Below are 22,748 nucleotides of genomic sequence, written 5' to 3'. Positions count from 1 at the left end.
TTTCAGTGTCTGAGGTGAGAACTCATCACCTGGTAATATAGAAACCCACTTGCCTGTGCCTTTGAAGTGCTGGGGTTAAAGACACGAGCCACCACTGCCTAGAACACATAATGCTATGCTAAGGACCAGAGGTCCCCTGGTAAAATGGAATGTTTATGACAGTTTCTTTATTTGCTGTGGTCCCCTTTCCCCTTAATGATCTCCAGGTCAACCTAAATTATCCTATAAAAACCTGAACACCCTTTTGCCGGGGCTGCTCTCCCTCCTCTCAGAGACAGCTTTGCAGTTTGTCCGTCAGTAAAGCTCTATTCTTTGGTCTTCTTGCGGTTCTGGTGGTCACCCTTCCTGTAAACCTCAGACCAGCAGATTCTGCTATAAGTTGCTTCTGTCATGGTGTCTCTTCGTGGCAATAGAGAAGGAACTAAGACTTTGTAGCTGTGTGTGGGTGAGTGTAGTGTCTTCAGAGGACAAAGGGGCGACAGATCCCTGGAACCCAAGTGCTGGGAACCAAACTCCAGGTCCTCTGTAAGTGCAGCAAGCGCCCTTAACCTCAGAACCTTCTCACCAGCCCCTCCCTTTCATTTTTAACACATGCTTTTAGTTTAGGGGCTTCTGCATCACACGGATGAGCTAAACTTGAACTATATACTCAGCTTGTGGGAAGAATCCATCTCCCTAGGTAGACAGACGCTCTCTGCTGAGGCGAAGTAGTTTTCTTTGCAAACTCTGTCAGTCACCTCTCTTCAGCCCGCATCTCTGCCTCACGGACCCAAGCTTCAAGGCCTGGTGAGAGCTAGTCTGAAACTCAGACATGACCAAGGCTTATCGTTTGGTCTGTTCCTCTCAGTTACCCCATCCTCACCCTCCGTTCCGTTCCTAGGCAGTTCCTCCTTGTCCCGGAGCTCAGCTGTGAAATTTCTAAAGGTGGCCAAGCAGACCTGCCTTGTGAGTGTGGCATTTTTAGGTAGGTTCTTTGGTCTGGTGTATTTCAGGGGCGGGGCGGGGTGGGGGTAGCGGATGTTCTAAATCTCGGCTCTACCTACACGTGTGGCTTCTCTGGGGTGGTGGTGGGGAAGCTGATGAAAAACAAAACAACAGCAACAGCAACAAACAACCCACTTAGCTTCACTCTCCTGCCTTTGGGTCACAGGCACATCCTGCTTCTATTCTCAGGTAGGCCAGTCTCCACTTCTCTCTATGGTCTCTTTCCTGGCTCTACCCATCCCCATGGGAATTGCCCGAGCTTCCTGCCTGCTCCAGTCTCTTGATGGCTCCCCTCCTCAACACCCAGGCCCAGAAACTCCGCAAAGGGATCGATCAAGGCTCCACAGAGCGGACCCTGCCCTCGGGGTCCGCTTCAGCTCTAACTATCCCAAGCTAGTAGGATTCAGGGTGGGTGCGAGCGCCAGGGCGCGAGGGAGCGATGTGTTGACTCAGCCGTGGACAAACAAGGCGGCCAATTATTAACTTACGGCGCAGCGGGCACCAGGAAACCCGAGCCGGCGCCGTCCACCAGGTTGGGGCGGACCCAGGTTCCAGATCCTGAGCCGCACAGCCCGCGCGCACCCACGCTGGCCGGGCCATGGAGGCAGGTGAGGGGCGCAGGGAACAGGGAACACAGAACAGAGACTGAGGGTGATAGGTAATACTGGGGCTGGGGCACAATAGCACTCAGAGCCTGGGGGTTTCAAGAGGCTGCGGGGTGGGGGGGTAGCTCAGGATCTCCCGCTCTTTCTTGCATCGCTCCGGGACAGCTGGGGAAGGACGGGCCTCAGGTGGACAGCAGGTGTCCTGGCAGCAGCAGGTGGCTCTGCATTTCCCTCCCGGAATCTCCTTGCTGCGTCCAGTATTTGTTGGCTTTGTTAACCAACTCTTCAGCCACCACACCCACTACCCACTCACAAACAAGGACCAGGCCGAGGTCCCCCAAGCAGGGCAGGCAGGGGTTGGGAGAGACTTCGCAGCTTGGATCTGAGGGCTGGGTGGGTTGGCACGGATGCTCCATGGTAGGGCCCCATTAAAGCCACACATCAGAACAGCAGACCCTGGGGGTGGGGGAGGGGTGGGGGAGGGGCGGGGGGTTGGGAGTGGGGGTAAAACCGTGCCTCTAGAGACTCCCAGGATTAAGGGGCCAGGACCTGTGCAGAGTAGCGATCAGATGCCCTGGGTACCCCTCACATTCCCTGCACCCGCTGTAGAGGATTCTGGGTGACGAGTAGATTTCCCCTCTGCCCCACCTCCTTCACGAACACCCCATGCCATGGAGCAGCCCCCTCCTCTCCCCTGTCTCAGCTAGACTATCGCCTAAGGCTCGGGTGTCAAGAACTCAAGAACCCGGAGGCCACAGAGCCAGGCGCAGCCAGAGGATTTATTTACTCCCGGCCCCTATCTCGGTGCCATCAGGCTGGGTATTTGAGCAGGCAGGATCCAGGGAAACTGCGGTTTTTGTTATGATAACTGGGGCAGGGGCCTGGCATTTCGTGTTCTGGAAGGACTGGCTCCTTCCCTAGTGCTAAGTCGTGGACCTGCTGTTTGGACCCGGGTTCTTTGGTCTCAGTAAGGGGGGTTCCGTAATCCCCCAGTCCAGGGCTTGGGCACCTGCTTGTCATTTTTGTAACACTGTGAATGCATTATCTATACAGTGGTTTGCTTATATCTATAGGCAGTGATGGTAGTGGATTTCCCCGTAAGAGAGGAGAGGCGCTCCAACTTGCCAGTGATGTGCATGTTTGTGTGTCTGTCCATTTGTCTGTCTGTCTCTGTATTGTGTGAACTCGTGCTCCTCAGTGGCATAGAAGGCCAGAGGGGAACTCAGGTGTGATTAGCATTTTCTGCCTTGTTTCCTTGAGAGAGCATTTCTCACCCAGCCCAAGGCTCAAAGTATTAAAGCCGTCCTCCTCCTGTCCATCCCAGTAGAATTGAGTTGTCTGGTATACAGCCGTGGATCTGAACCCAGGTCCTCGTTCGTGTTTAGCAGGCGCTCTTACTCAGTCATTCCCACGCAGTCCTTTGTAGGTGATTAAAAAACAAACAAACAAACTTCCCACTCTCTTCTGTATTGGGGATTGAACCCAGAATCCCATGAATGCCAGGCAAACTCTGTATCCCTAAACTATATCCCAGTCTTTAATACATTTTCTTTAATGTTGTAACTCTGAGGTAATGCTTACCTTAGAGGAAACATAGTTAAAGTGTGTTGTGACCTCATTTTAAATATCAGACGCTCCTCCAGCCCTCCTCAAGTCAGGACACACACTGATTTCTATGAGTTTGAGGCTAGCCTGGTCTACATTGTGAATTCTAGGTCAGCCAGGGTTACATAGTAAAAACTTGTCTCAATAAATCAAGAAATAAACTCAGATACTTTAAATTTTAGTTTATAATTGTGATTTGATTCTTTTTAAAATCTGGCTTTCTATTGAATTTATTTCAAGTGTGTTTCTTTTTACCTTGTGGACCATGGTTATAACAGATGCTTTCTCTTCTAATCCCAGTGTCTGGTATCAACACTAGCAGGTGTTAGTTTTGTTTGTTTTGGTTTTTCAATACAGAGTTTCTCTATGTATCCCTGGCTGTCCTGGAGCTTGCTCTGTAGACCAGGCTGGCCTTGAACTCACAGAGATCTGCCTGCTCCTGCCTTCCGAGTGCTGGGATTAAAGGTGTGAGCCACCACTGTCACCACATGGCTTTATTTGTTTTGTTGGTTTTTTTCCTCCTCCTCTTCTCCAAGTTTGGCGTGTGTGTGTGTGTGTGTGTGTGTGTGTGTGTGTGTGTGTTTGCACATGCCAGGGGTGTTCTCCTGCAAACACTGGAATGCCGTGGTGCACAGTAGAGGTCAGAAAACAATTGCTGGCGTCTTTGTTCTTCTACTGTGTGGTTCCTGGGGACTGAACTCAGGTCACCAGGCCCAGCAGCAGCTCCTTTACTGTGCTGAGCCATCCAGCTGGCCTTTCTTCTTGCTTTTGAGATAAGGTCTCTAGCTGTAGCCTGGGCTGGTCTTGAACTTGCAGCAATCTTCCTGTCTCAGTTTCCCAAGTGCTTGTGGGTCTTTTCTCTTGAAGAGAATCCTCACACAGTCCTAATTCTTCACAATGCAGATTATTCGAGGTTGTGCCCTGGGTGCCAGGCTGTTAATGTTGTTTCTTGGCCCTGTTGTAATTCCCTGGCTGGGGTGATGTCCACCTTCCTCAGCCTGGTCGATTCTGGCCTGCATTGCTTCCCCATGGCTAGCACCTTTCTCAGCCTCCTGTGTTAGTGTGGGCCTGCCCCTGCACCTGGTGCTCAGAGCTGCATCCAGTGCTTGCAGGGATTAATTACAGAGCCTCAAAGCATCTCTGATTGTTCAGGGCTTGGGCTCCTCCAGGACCAGAGACAGTAAAGGGCAAAGGGATCAGACGATGGCCCAGTTCACATGCAGTGCACATGGAGTTCAGAATCTCCCTTCAGTTCTTCCTGCAAGACCTGTCCTTTATCCTGGGCTCAGCAGTACGGGCTGGACTGCATGCTCAGCAGCTTTACCCCAGTTCTGCCCCACATCCCTGCTGTGGCCAGGTCTGGGAACAGGGGGCGAGGAATCTACCTCCTGTTTTCATTTTTAGTGACTCAGGTGACTTGTATAATCAACTGGAGAGGCACGATTTTTAAAAAGGGTGACTAGGGGTTAAGTGTGCTTGCTGCTCTTGTAGAGGACCCGGGTTTATTTTTCAACACTAACCTGGCCGGCTCACAACCACCTGTAACTCTAGCTCCACGGAGGAATCTATCGCCCTCTTCTGACCTTCACAGGCACTGCATGCATATGATGCATAATTTAATACACTCATGCACATAAAATACATACATTAAAAAAAAAGTGTAGTTAAAGCACACAGCGTAAACGTTTCCATTTGTGAACTTTTGTTGTCCTTTATTTTCTTCCCGAGAGGTGAGGAGATAGGTCAGCCTCAGGAATTATTCTTCAGGAGCTGCTTAGTGTGATTTTTGAGTATCTCACTGGCTGTTAGCTCATTAGGCTGGCCAGTGAACCCCGGGGACCCACCTATCTTTAACCACTGGGATGGTAAATCTGTCACGTTTTTTGTGTAGGTTCTGGAGATTGAACTCAGGTTTTCATGGTTGCGCAGTAGGCACAGCACCAACAAATCCATCTCGCTGGCCCTGATTCCCAATCCTGCCTTTCTCCCCAGGTCCCGACGCCAAGGGGGGCGACAGCCCCGCAGGCCGGGAGGACCCCACAGCCGCCGAGGACCAGCGCAGCGCTGCGCAGCCATCGCTCCCGCAGCTGCCGCGCCGCCCGCAGCTGCTGGAAGAAGACGCCGGACCGGAGGAGGACCGGGCCGAGGCCGCAGAAGGCAGCGAGACGGCCCGGGGAGACCCAGAACCGGCGTCTGCTTCCGGTGAAACCGGTCCGGGGCCCAAGGCCACTGGCGGTACTGTGCCGCCCATCGGCTTCGTGGGCGAGCCTCCACCCTATGCGCCGCCGGACCCCAAGGCAGTGGCGCTGCTCTATCCGCCCTTCCCGCAGGTGCCAGTGCTGTTCCAGCCCGCTGCGGGGCCCGCCGCCCTCTACCCACCAGCCCCCGGCCCACTCTTCCCACCCGCCGGCGGAGCCTCCTTCCCTTTCCCCACGGTGAGCTCTAACCCCATGGCGGGTCTGCAGGAGGAGGAGATAAGGAACAGAGGGACCAATAGGACCTGAACAAGGAAGGATGCAGGGCACCGCATAGGCTGAGGGGCGGACAAGTCAAGTGTTCTGGGAAGGATGGGGTTTATTTGGAGTGATAAGAGTAAGAAAGGTGACATCAATGGGTGGACTTGGGGCGATAGCTTGGTCGAAAATAATAATTAAAAAACATTTTTTTCAAAAGATGAGGTCTCATGTAGCTCAGGCTGGCCTGAAGCTCACTATGTAGTTGAGAATGCCTGATCCTGTTCCCTCCGACTCTTAAGTGCTAGGATTAGGTGGTCCAAGCCTTTAACTCCAGCAGAGACCTCTCAGAGGCTGGCAAATCTCCAGTTTCCATCCAGCCAAGTCTACATAGACCCTGTTGGTGAAATGAAAGCGGGGAGCCATGAGTTGTCAGTGGAGACTCCGAGCCTTCATGCTCCCTGGCCGATAAGACATCTGGTAGCCAGCTTTGGGATAGATTGTGTGCTCGGCAGCGATGAGAAGACTCCTGCAGATGGGTGGGCGTGACTTTTCCTGGTTCTTCATGTTAAGCGGTTCTATCCCACAGTATGGCAGCCCCGTGGCTGGCGGGCCTGCTCCCATGCAAGTGGAGCACAGGCCTCTGCCCAAGGACTTCATGATGGAGTCGGTGCTGGTGACCCTGTTCTGTTGTCTGCTCACTGGGCTGATTGCCATTGTCTATTCCCACGAGGTAGGTGACCAGGAGGGACATAGTTCATTCATAAGACACGACCTCTGTCCCTGTGGGGACTTGTGGGGGCCCAGCCAACAGCCAGCAGCTGGGAGAGACCCAGGAATGAGCTTTGTCGGAGCCTGGCCTTTCTCGTGTTTTCTTCGCCTTCCTCATTTGTGACCTGATTACTAAGGATCTGTTATGGCTATTTCTAAAACAAACAAACAAACAAACAAACAAACGTGTGAGTGATGGATGAGGCCCACAGTGTTGCCCTTCACTATGGTGGGGCATTTCAGCATCCTTTAGTCTGCATATCCATCAGGTGCCTCAGCTGCCGGTCTAGCAGCCACTTGCCTGCTCATGACTCATGCCGTCTTGAATGTATCCATCTGTTAATCCATCGCTCCACCCTCCCTCCCACTAAAAAAATCACCCCTTCAGTTCAGCTACCCACCCTTCACTCATCTATTAATTCACACCATTCTATTAATCCATTTGCCTTTTCTCTTACCCACCTTCCGGTCTCTTCTCATCTGCCTTCTTCCTGTTCATTCATCCATCTCCATCTCTTCCTCCCATTTCCTCCCCGATTCCCTCGTTACTGTCTATACGATCGCCTGGCACTGGGTTAGGCCCATCAGATTCACTGTTGAAGGTACCATGACATTCTGACTGACAGAAGGCAAGCCTGTGTGCGTGCGTGTGTACGTGGATGTGTGTGTGCACCCTTACAAGTAACAACCTGGCCTTGCTGGGAAGTAGCGGGAGGTCTCAGGCCTTGGTCATCACTAGTCAAAGCCGAGGAAGCAAGCGGCTGAGTTACATGGTGGGGTTGGCCTTACCATCAGCTGTGTGCCCTCCGGCCCAGGGAGGTCGTTTAGGTATGCTGAGCTTTCAGCAGCAGCACAGTGGGGTGCTTGGAGGCGGCAGGAGAGGAGCTTGAGAATATTCCTCTGCCACTACTCCTGCACCTCTAGAGACTGCAGGCCTGGCTCCCAACATTCTCAGAATGTCAGTTTCTGGCTTGTGGCCTGGGCCTAACCTTTTAGGTGTCCTGGAGGGGTTTGGGGTGGGGAGAGAGGAGCATCACTGGCACGTCACACCCTGGCCTATCTCATTACAGACCCGAGCAGCCCTGGGCCGGGGTGACCTGGCCCAGGCAGAGGAGGCCTCAAGGAAAGCTCGCTCACTTGTGCTCTTCAGCCTGCTCTTCGGGGTCTTCGTGTCTACCAGCTGGGTCATCTATGTGGTGGTGGCCCTCTATCTTCCCTGAGGCCCAGGACTTACAGGCGAGGCTGTGCCCTTTCTGTGGACCCTGGCCCCCAATGCTCACACAGGGCAAAAGGGAGGTGGGCTCAGAAGCCCTGTCCATGAGACCTTGGATTGGATCCTAATCTGAGGGACACAGGCCCTCACAGCCTGAAAGTCTTCCTGGGATGTCTGCCTTCACCTTCACTCCCAGAGAACACAGAAGACTAAAGCCTTTACTGTCTTCAGAGCCTTCTGGAAGGACACGGCTACCTCCAGCCCAGCTCAGGGTATGCACTCTCCCTGGGAGTTCCTGTCTGGTCGTACACCCTCGCCTATGCTGAGAGGCCAGGACTTCTATGTCCATCAACAAAAAGTGGCCGAACTTCCTGTCAACTCCAGGACACAGCTTTTTGTCTTCCACCTGTGTGCAGCCAAGTCCCAGGTCTATTGCCTCCAAGCGGTCTGTGCTCACACTTGAGTATACATAGGACGCCACATTTCCAAAGAGCCTTCTTTTTTTTTTTTTTTTTTTTTTTTTAATAAGAAACAAACGTCTCTCTCCTCTTCACTGCTCTGTGGGCCCGTCTGAGGCTTTTGGCTCCTGTCTCTCCCTGCCCGAGCTTCCTGCTCATTCTGTCCTTCAGTCATGGCTGTAATAGGTGAGCTGAGGGTTGCGGATGCCTCTGTTGACTGAGTTCCATTCCTGGCACTACGCAGATGGGATGTGGTGGTGCATACCTCTCCCAAACCTTGAGCAGAAGGAACAGAAATTCAAGGTCTTTTTGGCTACAGAGAAGCTGAAGGCAAGTCTGGACTATATGAGACTGTCTCAAAAATAAACAAATGAGGGTTAGCTGGGCCCCCAGTTAGGGAAAACTTCTAAGGAGTGCTCTCAGGCCAGGCCTCCTCAGACAGTATGAGACACCTACAGAACAAATCACAGCTGTTCTCTATGCCCTGGGGTCAAGTCCAGTTGGCTATGAGGAAGATAGCTGAATGAGGAAGTCAGCAGTGAGCAGTATGGGGATGCAGGACACAAGGCTGTTCTGGACCTCGACCTTTAAATGCATGACAGCTATAAAGATCTGGGGGGGTTCTCATAGCACCCACCAGCCAACTACACCATTCTCACACACCTTTTAACTAAATCACTGTGAGCCGAGCAGGGGTGGTGCACACCTTTAATCCCACCCAGCACTTGGGAGGCAGAGGCAAGCAGATCTGTGAGTTCGAGGACAGCCTGGTTTACAGAGCCAGTTCCAGGACAGCCAGGCCTATACAAAGAAACCCTGTCACAAAGCCGCATCTTACCATGAAATCTGCAGTGCCTGCCACTTAATGCTGGTGTGAAGTTGTCTGGAGCGTGAGAAGCAGAGACAGAAGACAGTGTTGTCACCAGCCGAGGAGAAGGATAGCTCAGCACTGTATGACTATTCATCAGAGAAAGTGTGTGTGTGTGGCTCAGTACTGTGTATAAATATTCAGATAGGGCTGGAAAGATGGCTCAGTGGTTAAGAGCACTGACTGCTCTTCTAGAGTCCTGAGTTCAATTCCCAGCAACCACATGGTGGCTCACAACCATCTGTAATGGGATCTGATGCCCTCTTCTGGTGTGTCTGAAGATGGCTACAGTTTACCTATCCACATACGTGAAATAAATAAATCTAAAAAAAAAGGGGGGGGGGGTAAAAAAAAAGAGAGAGAAAAAAAAAGTCATCAGATAAAAGGGGGATGGCTCATCGGGTAAAGGCATTTGCCACCAAGTCTGATGAGCCCCCAGAACCTGCATGGTGGGGGACAGAGCCAACTCCAAGCTGTCCCTGGAGCGCCAAGTAACATGGAGGCATGTGCATACCTGTCCATCCATCCACATACACACACCCAAAATAAATAATAAAATGTGTTAAAGGAAAGGAAAACCGGGAGAGATGATCTGCAGCCAGAACACCATGAAAAACAAAAACAAGCTAAAAAATGAATTGTGATGGATATGCTTGGCCCAGGGAGTGGCACTATTAGAAGGTGTGGCCCTGTTGGAGCAGGTGTGTCACTTTGGTGTTTAGGGTGAGGCTTTAAGACCCTCACCTAGCTGCCTGGAAGTCAATCTTCCACTAGAAGCCTTCAGATGAAGATGTAGAACTCTCAGCTCCTCCTGCACCATGCCCGCCTGGATGCTGCCATGAGGATAATGGACTGAACCTCTGAACCTGTAAGCCAGCCCCAATTAACTGTTGTCCTTATAAGAGTTGCCTTGGTCATGGTGTCTGTTCATAGCAGTAAAACTCTAAGACATGAATTAAACACAAAAATTAGAAGGCAACTTAGTAAGTGACTGGATACAAAACACAAGTATGAAAAGGAGCTGTCACCACTTCTAAGCTGACAATGAGAATACTGCTCACGGAGCAGGCTGGAAGGGTTGATGTGATGTGCTCTAGCACTGCTGTTCTGTGCTGGGGGGAGCTCAGGCAATCTTTGAGACATGTTAGGAAAAATTAAGCATTAATGTTTCTAATTGAGCTTCCAGTTTGCATCTGAGCCCAGGAGCTGGTAGTGTTACAGACTTCCACATCCCAATCACACCCAAGAGACAGCTTGACCCCCAGGAGTTCTGACACACCTAGTCTCATAGGAAATGTAGGGACAAAGAGTGGAGCAGAGACTGAAGGAAAGGCCATCCAGAGACTGCCCCACCTGGGGATCCATCCCATCTGCAGACATCAAACCTAGACATTATTGCTGATGCCAAGAAGTACTTGCTGACAGGAGCCTGGTATGGCTGTTCCCTGAGAGGCTCTGCCAGCGCCTGACCAATACAGATGCAGATACTTGCAGCCAACCATTAGACTGAGCATGGGAACCCCAATGGAAGAGTTGGGAAGGAATAAAGGAGCTGAAGGGGTTTACAACCCTATAGGAAGACAACAGTATAAACTAATCAGATACTCCAGGGCTCCAAAAGACTAAACCACCAACCAAAGAGTATACATAGAACAACCCATGGCTCCAGCTGCATAGGTAGCAGAGGATGGCCTTATCTGGCATCAATGGGAGATAATGGTCCCATTGGTCCTGTGGAGGCTTGATGTCCCAGTGTAGGGGAATGCTAGGGTGAAGTGAGGAGTGGGTGGGTGAAGGAGTGCCTCATAGAGGCAGGGGGATGGGATAGGGGGTTTGCAGAGGTGAAACTGGGAAGGGGGGCATTTGAAATGTAAGTAAATAAAATAGTCAATAAAAATAGTGCTCATAATAATTAGGAAGTGATGGTGCTCACCTTTACTCCCAGGACTTGGGAAGCTGAGGCAGGTGAATCTCTATCTGTATGAGTTCAAGGCAACCCTGGTCTACTCCAGAGTGAGTTCTAGGACAGCCAGGGCTACACAGAGAAACCCTGTCTTAACTGCTTCCCTCCCAAAAGCAACAGAAGTAGCATTATAAATATATTTCAATAAAGATCTGTCTGGCTGTAGAGATGGCCCAGTGGTTAAGGACACCTGAAAAGACAAGTGCACAGAAATATAGGCAAGTACATCACCCACACTCAAAAATCACCTATCTGCAAAGATATAGACATCTACAGATCTGTTCTTTTTTTTTTTTTGTTTTTGTTTTTGTTTTTGTTTTGTCTTTCAAGACAGAGTTTCTGAGCATAGCCCCAACTGTTGTGGAACTCACTTGGTAGATCAGGGTTGCCTCGAACTCAGATACCTGCCTTCATCTCTCTAGTCAGGTGCTGGGTGTGATCTGTCCTTCTGGGTGCCCTTCATTCCCAGGGTCTGAGGACTTTCCATGGTTCTGAAAACAACTTGGTCTTCCTCAGTGTCTTGTATTTGGAAAGACACAGCACTGAACGACCCTCAGAAGCACGGTGAAGGCAGAAGTTTTAAAGCCTGGTGCTTTAATCCTACCTTGGAAGGCCCTTCTCACAGGGTAGGCTTGTGCATTCATCTCTATTTTTTCTTGTGTGAATGTGTGTGGCCGTCAGAGGACAACTTGCAGGAACCATGAGTACCCAATGTCTACCAGAGCCCTCAGGCCCCACCTTACCCACTTCCCTTTACCCAGGCCACAAACAGCAGGGACTGGCCCAACGTAGCCCTGGTACAGAAAGGCTGGACACAGATATGGCATCAGACTGGCTTTTGTCTGTTTATTTTTCTTTCATATAAAAGTTGCGCGCTTGTTCTGTCTGTAGGAAGATGCACTGTCTGACAGGTTAGTGGGGGTTTATATTACAATGGCACACTGGGAGGCTTAAGGGTCAGCCAGATGTGGTGTTTGCTTATCCTAGCCTTGGTCAGACCACACCCACAGGTAATGGCTGGCCTCTGCTGGGAACTGAATTGTCCATGCTGCTTAATATGTCTACAAAGACCGATCTTCACAGCTCTCCCAGCCCCCCACCCCTAAGAAACAGACATGTGGAAGCCAGGCTGCTAGAACACTGGGCTCAGCCGCAGCCAGAGGCAGGTGACTGGGGAAGCCTGCTGGCTAATAAGTTAAACCCACACATCGCACCTCAGTATCCCCACACGGGAACTCCAGAGCTGCCCTGGCCCTTGACTTAGTCTGCCTAAGGCTCACTCCCAGGATTATAGGAGGGCCTGGCTTTTCTGGGTTGGAAGGTGAGCCCTCCTTTCTGCCCAGCTCATTCTTGGAAACCAGTCGACACAGGCCACAGACCCTCTGTTGACTCCAGCACCAGTAGGCTGGGCCTCATGTCTGCCTGTGCTACAGAGGGAGGCTGCAGGAGCCTCTAAAACGCTTGGAGGAAGGACCCTGTGTGCAGCGTCCCCACTCCACACAGCAGCACTCAGAGCTGGTGAAGGACAGAAAGTAGGAGCAAAGACTGAAATGAAAGGACCTGAAAAAGAGGAACAAAACAAAGACCCACCCACACTCACAAGCCAGACTCCACACACACACACACACTCCTTAAACAATCCAGTACCGGCTATTGCCAGAGGGAGCCGGCCAAGGGGCTGTTTACAGATGTCCCCTCTCTATTTACAGCACAAATAAACAGAAGAGGGCCCCCCTTAGTTCTTATTTGATAAAAGCTGCTTAAAAACAAACAAACCAACTAACCAACCCAGGAGGGGTTCAGAGTGACAGTTGTTTCAAATCAGTATCCAGCCGTTCTGCTCTGAGCCTGGGTTGAGGAAGCACAGAGATCCTGGTATCCATATGACCAAGCCCCATGACCAGAAGAAAAGGGTGCTTGTCCATGCAAAACTGAACTGGAGGTATGGTGCAGGGCCAGCAGCACCTCTGGATTCTGACTTGCACCCATCCAATTAGCCTACAGTGATGGCCATGGAGTCCTGGCCAGGGAGATCCTAGCCCTGAACCCTGATCAGATTGTCAACCTCAGTAGCAGGGGGTGGCTCTGCCACCTGCCTGGAATCAGGAGGCCTCTGGAGGCCCTCACATCCTACGCCTGTTTAGCCTTCTTGGGAACAACAGACATTCGCGGGAACAAAAAGGGACTAGAAACCTGCTGACTGCCAGGGGTGGGGCACAGTAGGAGGGAAACTCATGGGCCTGGAAGGGACAGGAGATGGCATTTAAGGCACACAGCAAGCATGGAGGGGCTGCTTGCCTCTCCCTAGGTCACTAAAGATCCCCATTCTCTGAGCCACTCGGAAGCACAGCCTTGGCCCAAGCTCAGCATGAACTCTCTCTTCTGCCTCCTTTTCCTGATCCCCAGAGAACTGGTGATGTGAGCTGGGGCTGGGGCTGGACCAGTGGTGGGTCAACAGGCCAGAAGGTGCAACTGGTGCTGCTGTCAGCCCAGCAGGTGACCCTCAGTGGGCCATGAATGGCAGGACAGGCTGGGGCCAGTACTGTGGTAAGTGTCAGCTCTGTGGCTGCGGCCTATCACCATCAAACTTTCAGGGCCAGGTTGGCACACCTCATCCTCCATGTTTAAAAGGCAGGAAATGGACAGTAAAAGATGCCTGCCATGGCCCCTTTCTCCTTCTTCCATCTCCTGGCCATTATCTCCCCTGGCTCCAGGTACCCTGGAAGGCAGTCTACCCGAGGGTCCTGGGACCTCTACTTACTGCCACTTAAGAAGGCCAGGGCAGCCTTGGGAGGAGTGAAACCCATCATTCCCCTGGTCTGCTGCTCAGGTTTCTTCTGCCCCTGCAGTTGGAGGGGACAGTAGGGAACAGGAGGGAGCATCAACAGAAAACAGAAAACAAAACCAGACCAGGGGCCACCAGTACACAAGCCAGTCTTGAGGCCTGCCAGCCAGCTCACTGTGAACCCTGGGGCTTTAGCCATAGGGAAGGAGGCAGGAATCTGGCCGGCAGACTCGGCGCTGCCACACAGCCAAGCTGTGGACAGGCTCTGAGGCTGGGACGATCCAGGTCCTCTCCTGGCTGCTTGAGCATTATCACAGTCAGCCTGCTCCTAGGTCTTCTCTTCGCGGTCTGTTTTCCGCCTTGTTATGTTCCTAGGCTTGATCTTCAGAGAGAGTTCCCATAGGGCTTCCTCGGCCAGGTGGTCACTGAAGTCATTGAAGAAGTTTATGATGTCATCGTTTCTCCGGATTTCATAGTGCCTGGAGGGACAGTGGCAGTCAGCGGGTCCAGGGCTAGCTGAACAGCCAGGCCAGAACCTCTTACAGGGTGGGTCCTCACAGTCATCTGCCTGGTAGGGTCACTGCTACCTAACCCAACAGGGGACAACAGCTCTCAGTCAGAGTGAACAGCCCACTCTGAGCTCGGGCCTCCAACTAGCACTATTCTAGCCGCTCTTCATAGGAAGTCTGAGTGGATCCATCTGGGACATGGTGCACACACACAGTCCTGAATGGGGTGATGTTGAAGCCTGCCCCTTCTGCCAGGGAGACCGGATCGACAGCCTCTTCCTTATGGCCCAGGGAGTACCTGCTTCCTGCCTTGTAATTGGAGGACAAGCTGGCTGCCACCACAGGGCTAGGCCTAGGTCAGGGACCATTCCAGGAGTCGAGCCCTTTATATGAATCTCCTCATGTTGTCCTGGAAAAACTCTAGGGAGCAGGGACTAAACTCCATCCCATAGATGCAGGCTCCTAACTCTCTTGGCCATGCCCCTCCCTGCAGTAGAGCCAGGCTGGTACCAGACAGCACTTACGCCTGTTGGAAGCACCTCATGCTGTCCAAGATGTTGAACTGTTGCCACCGCTTGGAGAAGTTTACTTTCCCGTCAATATAGTCTGGGTTTCCCAGGTGAACGAAGGTCAGGTCTTGCAGGATCAGACCTCTGAGGGGACAAAGGCAAAAGGCAGTTGCTGTATTGGGGACAAAGTCAGGAGGTAGCTATGTGCTGGCTTTGCCATAGGACCTGATGCCAACTGTGGCCCATGACAGGCAGCTGCTGAACCCCAGAGCAAGCCAGGGCACACATTTAGGCAGTCTTCCAATTCACCTGAAACTTTACCCTCTACTGTGGATCAGAACCCCCTGTGGGTGCCATAAGAATCAGCTCAGTCCTGACAAGCCAGGAGGACTGTGAGGCTGACCTGGCTGCAGGGTCAGACGGGGTTGTGGTTGCTAATGTCAAACTGTTAACTGAGCAGTCAGTCTAAAGTCAAAGCTGGGACGGGAGTTGGCTCAGCGGCTAAGTGTGCTTACTGTCTTTGCAGAAGACTTGTTGGTTCCTAACACCCACATGGCCGCTCGTAACTACTGCGAACGTTAGTTCCAGGGAACCATGTTCTCTCTTTGGACCTCTGAGAGCTACTATACATACACAGTACACATACACACCTAGGCGCGCACACACACACACTTAAAATATATATTAAAAGATGAAACAACAAAACCCAGTAAACTGGACAGATGGAACCGAGATGTCTGTATGGTCAGGCGTGGTGACCGAATAACTGTGGGAGAGAGACAACTCACAGGTATGGGATACATGGGGGCTCCACCTCTGAGAGGGCGGCCCGGTAGGCTCGGAAGGAAGATGAGCTGTCAATCAACGTGCAGTACTCAGCCAGGCCCTGCAGGATAAGGATGGGTTAGTGACATGTGCTGATGCTCATAACATGCCAGACTCAGGCCCCGTGGACGCTGTGGAGAGGGTCTCGGACCCATGAGCACACTTCCTCAGGAGCTCACTCGTCCTTTCATCTTGCCTTCACCGTGTGGAAACCCATGCAGCAGGCCCAGTGCAGTGCTCAGTGCAGAGCAGCCATTTGGATGAATGGGCTAAAGACTGGATTGTACTGGTAAAGCTGAGACCCAGGCACAGGGACAGGTGACAACCCCACAACCAACCATGACAGCCCTTGGACCTGCTGCCTGCAGAGAGCAGGTAGTGGGATCTGAAGTGGGAGAGGCAGCAGTCTTGGTCACACAGAGATCCCTGCTTTGTCTTGCTCAGGTCCATCCCAGCTGCCCAGACTCCCCACCACCTACCTCTGAGGTCTGCCGCTGCCACTCCAGTCTGCGGATGGGGGCTGAGTCTAGTGCTGAGAGGATGGCCAGGTAGGAGTTGAAATTGTTGAGCTTGCGCAGGTGCTGTAGGAAGGGGGTGGTGAGGGAGGAGCCAAGGGCAGCATACCCGAGGCTCTGGCCTTCCCAGGTAGAGTAGGAGAGCTCTGGGCATTCCAGTTACCTTCATGATCTTGATGAACTTCAGCAGCAGTCTCTCCCGGTCCTGGGCCTTCTCCTGCAGCATGATGATGGAGCGCACCCTGCAGGGAGGGCAGAGAAGCAGCAGCTGAGCTGACTGCGCCCCACAGGCTCAGTGGCCCTGGTAGATGAAGTGTGTGTGAGCCCTGTGCCAGAGGAGCCCAAAGCCCATGCACAATCCTGGTCCCTGATTTCAGGGTGCGCACTACATTGCAGGGGTCCAGAGCAGGTCTCCTTCTGCAGAGGAGGCTTAGGGGTTGAAGTACCTTTTCAGCAGAGAAAGGAATCTTGGGGCCTTGCTGCTGACTCAGAAACCAGCTGACAGAGGAATAGGAAACCACTTAGACAGTCAACGGAGGATGGAAACTCGGAACCTTAGCAGTAACTGAGGCTGAAACCCAAGGCAAGCCTCATGTCTTCTGTTGACCTCAGGGTAGCCTCAGTCTCCTGTGGTTTACAAGGGCTGCTGCAGTGTTACTTGGGGTGAGGTGCTATTCTAATCGTCTCTCCTATCCTATAAAGAACACCTGTGTCAGGAACGTGTTAGAGACCGTGCCTCCAATAGGTAAGTAGCTCATATATGCCCTAGAAGCCAGAACATGCAGGTTGGAGAGAGGGCTACTGCCCATGCCAAGAGCACAGAGAAGCAATGAAACCTTTCTCTAGGGCCATGGCAGGCTTGTGAGGCAGGGGCATGTAGTAGGAGGTGTCAGCACCTGGTCTGATTTGAAATGGCAAAGTGAATTTGAATTCGGCTTTAAGAACTCAGACACAGGCTGGGTGGTGGTGAACACCTTTACTCCCAGCACTTGCAGGGCAGAAGCAGGTGGAGCTGACTTTAAGGACAGCTGGGGTTATGTAGAGAGACAACCCCTTCCCCTACCTGCCCCCAAAATATCCAGGGATAGATAGATCAAAGCCTTTGCTAAGCAGTTGATCTCTATCAAGCAATCATGTGATCTAATGCCTTATAGGAACCATGGAGAGAGGCAATGAGCAACAATGGTGAAAGGGTTCCTTCTCCATGCAGTCAGTAAGTCAGGACAGACATTACTAATCAATCCTGGCACTCTTCCCTGCACTGCAGAGCCTATGGTGCCACCTCAACGAGCTCTGCTTTCTCTTTGCTGCCCACAGTTCAAGGGTAGTGCTCAGACTCTGGAAAGATCCAAGGGACTGACCATTCAACCTCTCTGCCAAGGAAGCCTAGACTGTGCCACCCATATGACCTGAGCAAGTGCTGTGACTCCTCACCAGTAGGACATATTGTTGAAGTGTTCTGTGAACTGGGTCAGATTGGGGCTCTTCTCCTCATTCTGCTCTTTGGCCCAAAGCAACACTTCAGGAATCTGCATGGAAACAGAACAGACAGCACTGCAGTTTCTGGTGCTCCTGGGTCTGGGTGTAGGGCTCTCCATAGGGACAGCCAGCAGCAGCTTCCAGGCAGAGAGCTAGCTGCCTTCCTTGCAGGGCCACTCAGTCATACCTCTATCTTGTAGAAAAGCTCGGCATCCAGCAGTGTCAGCTGCTCCGCTATCTCATGGCTGTGGAAATCATGCAAGGTTCCTGGCCTGGAACACAGCATGAGAGGCAAGGTTGGAACAGGGCTGTAGGCTTTGGCTCCTATGGGCCCTTCTGGGCCACAGGGCTGCACTCAGGGTATCTGGCCTCCTTCTTGACTCTGCTCCTCACACCTACCACCTGACATACCCCCACCAACTGGGCAAAGAGCAGGAGAGACTTCCCAGGCTTATAGGAAGCCAGGATGGTACAGGAGGTAACATCAGTGTTGGGGAAGTCCAGAGCTGACCAAAGCCCAGGGCATAGTCGTTTGCCCAGCTCCATTTTTCTAGCAACATGGGATTCCTTGCTCTACATCAACCATGGGGAGAGGCCCAGCCAGGGTGCCTAGGGTCTGTCCCTGGGGTACCTAATCACAGGGCTGTGGGGAAAGGCAACTGCTGGGCTTAGCTCTGACCTACAGTGTGCGGCTGGCTGAGATATTGGCTCCTCACCTGGCTGCAACACCCCTGGCTGCCAGAGGCTGGTCGGAATGGGCACACCGGAGCAGCTTCTTCTGGTCCACCTTGTCCAGAATGTTCTTTCGGAGTACTCTGGCCAGGCTGAGTTCTCCGTTGCACACCAGGCGGAAGACTAGCTCCATCAGCAGCTTCAGGATCTCCTCTGTTAGTTCCACCAGGCTAAGGGCCAAGGGCACTTGGTAAAAGGCAGGCCAGGGCCCCAGCTGAGGATGCTACTCACAGGCTCCACATACTGGTCCCTTTCTGCAACAGGTCCCTGCCAACTCACTCAGTACACTTGCTTGTTTTGGGGAAGTTCCTGGTCCAACACAGGGAGATGTCAGACAGGTGTCTGCTGAAGACCGTCACCTCCACTGAGCTCCATTTCTTATAACATTATACAGCCACCATACAAGAGCAAGATGTCACTAGAGGGCAAGAACTCATGGGTGGCACACCCAGAACAGGCTTAAGTATGGAAATGGCAGGAGCCGTGGAGATGCATCCAGCCTCCACTTGGCCCCACTATGCTGCTATGTGTGTCTTACTGTGAACTAGTCATAGACAACACAGGAAGAGTCCCAGATAGGGCAGGGACTCATCCTACAAGGAACTCCAGACCTAACACCCACCCCACTTTGGTCTGCAGGGTCTGTTCCTATCAGAGCTGGGATGCAGCAATGGAACCAGTGGGCGGTAGTCTGTGCTGGGACACACACCACCCCAAGCCCACAGCAGCGGAATGTAGTGGTTGTCAGATCCAGGTGAGGAAGCCTGCACCCCTCTGGCTTGCTAGCGGCCTGCTGCAATGCACAGACTTGAACATTTGTAGTCATTCTTGGGACCCTGAGGCAAGGTACTCACCAGAGCTCATCCACCACTCGCACCAGCACAAAGAACGTGTTCTTGCTCACTCGCTTCTTAAACGTGTCAGCAAAGGGAGAAAACTTCTCATATGTGAAGTGTGGGTTAAGGTCCACAGCAGGATATGTATGGGATGCTAATTTTACCCCGCCCCACACAGGGTGCTGGGAACCCTGTGAGTGAGGGCTTAGTTATGGAAGTAAAGGGCTATCCTGTGTGCATCAAGAATGTGCAAAGCCACGATCCAGCCTGAGCTACTGGTTTCAGAAGCCGTTTCTGGCAGCATCCATGTGGTCTGTGTGTTGGAATTCAGGTGGAGGGAACATCACCCGAGGTCCCAGAGAATGAATAGGCCCGAAAGTCCTCCATCCACATTCGGTGGGCTTCCATCTGAAGACCACTTCTCTAGCCATGTGGCCACAATGGTGTGGCTATTCCTGAGAACTTGTGCCTTGGAAAGCCAGGCTGGTCCATCCTTCTGAGGGCAGTAGGCCTGCAGGTGTTGCCCTAAGTCCATGGCAGCCCTCACAGCTGACTCCTGACTGCTGAAGCTGGGGTCTACTTTGGAGATTACAGCTTCCTGTGGCTGTCCTGTCCACACCAACTCTCTACATCCTTCCTCATTCCCCAATGACCCCTGACCTGGGTTTTGCACTCAAGGGGAGCCACACTGAATGGATAGTCTGCCTGGGCCCCAGCAAAGTGCTGCCCCAGGACTTGAGGAGGAAATGTCTCCACAAACTTGCTGGCTGAGAAACTGACCTGGCAGCAGAGGGTGGAAGTGGGAACATGTAGGTTGGTTGCCTATTCTCCATTTCAAGAGTGCCATTATATAACAAATAAAAATGGTCCCACAGCCGAGTGGGATCCCAAATGTAAATGCATGTCAGGTTTGACATTTTTCTGGCAGATCTAAGTGATAATCTTTCAGTTAGGCCAGGCTCTAGCAGGTGCTCAGAGTCCATAAATAGGGAATGTCCACAACTGTGCTGACATGGTTAGTCAGAGGCAGAGAAGAGAAGGTGTGGAGGAGCCCCACAAGAATGTGGAGAGCTGCCCAGTGACAGCAGCTGTCCAGCAGATGGCAGTCACAGGCCTAGTAGCTAGTTTCCAGGTAGGCCAAGGACAGAGAAAGAGAAACAGGCAGCAAAAGTGACTTCTTTCAAGACCATAGGGTGCAGCTAACCTGGGAAGGGCTGAGAGCCCAAGGGCTGGTGATACTATGTAAGTCAGTTACTTCAACATGCTCAGCCTCAGTTTCCTCAATGACAGCTTCAGAAACGGTATAAAAGAAACAGTCACACAGGCCGGCTGCAGGTGGGAAAGGATATCGGTATTGCAGCTTCTTGATGAGCTCCTCGGGGCTGATGAAGGTCCTGTAGGTGGTCAGGAAGGCTTCACAGTACAGCACCAGGTCTGCAGGGTACAAAGAAACTAGGTAGGTAGGGTTCAGGGTGTGGACTGTGGCTTGCAGCATGAACATCATGTGGGGAATCCTTTCTGAGAGCCAGGCAGGGTCTTAGATCTTTCATCTTACAAGTGTGGGCTACTACTGACAGGGACCTAGCTATGGGAGGGCCTGAGGCACAGTGGCTCTGAACTATGCTACTCCCAGATTAGCACAGATGCTGTCCTAAGGCCCAATGGCTCCTCACTGCTATGGGGAGAAATAGTTCAAACTTGCCAGCAGGCTCTTGTAGTTAAACCAGAGGCAGTGTTTTTGGACAATAGGTCTAGTAATTAAACAGTTTGGGGAAATCCCATCCTAAGTTCCAAGGGGAGGCTGAAATGGCTGTGTGCTGCAAGCTCAGTAGTAGCTTGCTGCCCACAAGGGGCAAGGGCAGCTGTGACACCTACAACCCCAGTAGCTGGAGGCCTCAGACTGGCAGCACCCATCCTTCCAAAGGGAAAGAGGATTGCCAGCTAATGACCCCCAGCTCTCTAAAGTCCCAGAGCACTGTTTGCTGCTGTGACTTCTCTTCTCAGGCCTTTAGACACTAAGCATGGGATGCCATGGGAGGCAGAGTGGGCTAACTCAGGCATGGCTGTGCTATACCACACTGGGACTGGCAAAGCTCACCATATGGCTGGGTGCAGATCATGTTGGGACTTTCTAGAAAGAGCAGAGCTAGGGCATCTGTTTCTGGAAGCAAGGGTACAAATGCTGAGGTGTCTTGCAGAGTGTGTTCTAGTGTGCTGGTGAGCACTAGAGCCGTACTCCACAGGCCGGATGGTACAGAAACTCATGTGTGAGACAGCAGGTCACACGTGCCATGTAGCAGTGGCACACACTTTTAATTCCAGCACTTGGGAGGCGGAGGCAGAAAGATCTCTGAGTTTGAAGCCAGCCTCATCTACAGAGTGAGTTCCAGGACAGCCAGAGTTACAGAAAAAGCCTGTCTGGGTGTGTGTATGTTGGGGGTGGGGTGGGGTATGCCAGACTCAAGGATGGCTGTGCTATGCCTAGTCTTGCTGGCACTAGAGCTCTTTGCATAAGGTAGCCGTGGGCTCTGGTATTACCTGGCGTTTGGGTGGGAGCCTAAGGTAATCTCTACAGTGCTCACAGAGCTGTCTTGGTTAAAGCCCGTTTGTCTCCAGTGGCCTTCAGAGGAACGGACGCTTGGGAGCCAAGTGACAGGTCTAGCACACAGGTCCCAAGGAAGGGACAAGATCTGAGTTTGGGATCAACATCATCCCCAACCTGGCCCTGTCCACACTTGTCACAGTGCCACCTGAGAGAAGGCTGTGTTGACAAGTGCACCCTCCTTCCTGCTCACCTGTCTGGCTTAGCCCTGCTCATCACAGCTGAGCCATGGAACATCCCAGGGCCTTTGAGTCACTCATGGACCACTGGTGCAGGAGCCACCTGCCTGAAGAACTTTGCCATCTGACATGGGTACCATGTCCCCTCTGATGTGGCTTACGGCCTCTGTTTCAGGTAAGACTCCCAGGCAAAGCCAAATCTGGTTCTGTAGGGACCTCAAATCCTATTGAAACTTCAGTTCAAAAGTCTCCTTTCAGCAGACCCATGGGTAGACCAGAAGGCTTTTGGGCTTCCTGTCAGAGAGCCCTGTAGCCTGGCTACAGCTGGCTGCAGCTGGCAGGGCAGTAGAGTTAGCCTTACATGACTAGGCCAGAAGCCAGCTCACATCAAAGCCCTTCACTTCTAGATAAAAATGAGGCGAAAATGGCTACTTTGCCTGGATGTCCTGAGGTGCCACTGAACAAGCCCTGGACACTGCCTGTACTCCCAAACCCAACAGGCCAGGGAACCAAGGTCCTAGAGAAAAGCCTATCCCATAGCAGGGCTGTGGTTGGCTTCGAACTGAGTGGACTGTCTTCCTGTCATGGCTGGGAGAAGTGGGGGAAGAGTCTCTGAGGGCTCAGATGAAGGTAAGGTTGCATGAAGTCTTCCGGGTTCAGTTTCTGTCAGGTAAACAGTTTTTGTACTATTCTCTTAATTCAGAATTTCTAGGACTTTGTATTTACTTTGGGTCCTAGTCATCCAAACAAACAAACAAACAAACCTGACTGGGTTAGGGTTTTAAGTCTAGAGTGATTTTAGCTACAGTTTAATCAACTTTTCAGGATTTCTTTTTTTTCTTGTTTTTTAAAGTTTT

General features: G+C 52.0%; 2 protein-coding genes across 18 annotated transcripts in view; one reads left to right on the top strand and one right to left on the bottom strand.

Moving 5' to 3' along the window:
* Positions 1–1,582: 1,582 nt before the first annotated feature.
* Positions 1,583–7,638, top strand: PRRT1B (proline rich transmembrane protein 1B; the record flags this gene model as incomplete). Its single annotated transcript, XM_080927379.1, has 4 exons — positions 1,583–1,592; positions 5,187–5,629; positions 6,237–6,380; positions 7,489–7,638. 4 exons carry the CDS (start codon positions 1,583–1,585, stop codon positions 7,636–7,638), a joined length of 747 nt encoding a protein of 248 aa, XP_080783505.1.
* Positions 7,639–11,748: 4,110 nt separating this feature from the next.
* The window catches only part of RAPGEF1 (Rap guanine nucleotide exchange factor 1), a 106,003-nt gene continuing 95,003 nt past the window's right edge, over positions 11,749–22,748 (bottom strand). For all 17 annotated transcript variants that reach the window (XM_080927107.1, XM_080927104.1, XM_080927110.1 and 14 more), the window contains 10 exons: positions 20,460–20,544; positions 19,129–19,221; positions 18,259–18,444; positions 17,730–17,814; positions 17,498–17,592; positions 16,227–16,305; positions 16,028–16,129; positions 15,512–15,609; positions 14,739–14,867; positions 11,749–14,184 (listed from right to left, as the gene is read on the bottom strand). In XM_080927107.1, the coding sequence (XP_080783233.1) occupies positions 14,034–14,184; positions 14,739–14,867; positions 15,512–15,609; positions 16,028–16,129; positions 16,227–16,305; positions 17,498–17,592; positions 17,730–17,814; positions 18,259–18,444; positions 19,129–19,221; positions 20,460–20,544 (1,103 nt within the window). In that variant the 3' untranslated portion in view covers positions 11,749–14,033. The remainder of the gene's footprint in view (positions 14,185–14,738; positions 14,868–15,511; positions 15,610–16,027; positions 16,130–16,226; positions 16,306–17,497; positions 17,593–17,729; positions 17,815–18,258; positions 18,445–19,128; positions 19,222–20,459; positions 20,545–22,748) is intronic.

Source organism: Micromys minutus (genome assembly GCF_963924665.1).
Source record: "Micromys minutus genome assembly, chromosome: 13".
Classification (NCBI taxonomy): Eukaryota; Metazoa; Chordata; class Mammalia; order Rodentia; family Muridae; genus Micromys; species Micromys minutus.
The sequence above is the reverse complement of the archived record's forward strand: the minus strand, read 5'-3'. Positions and strand labels throughout refer to the sequence as shown.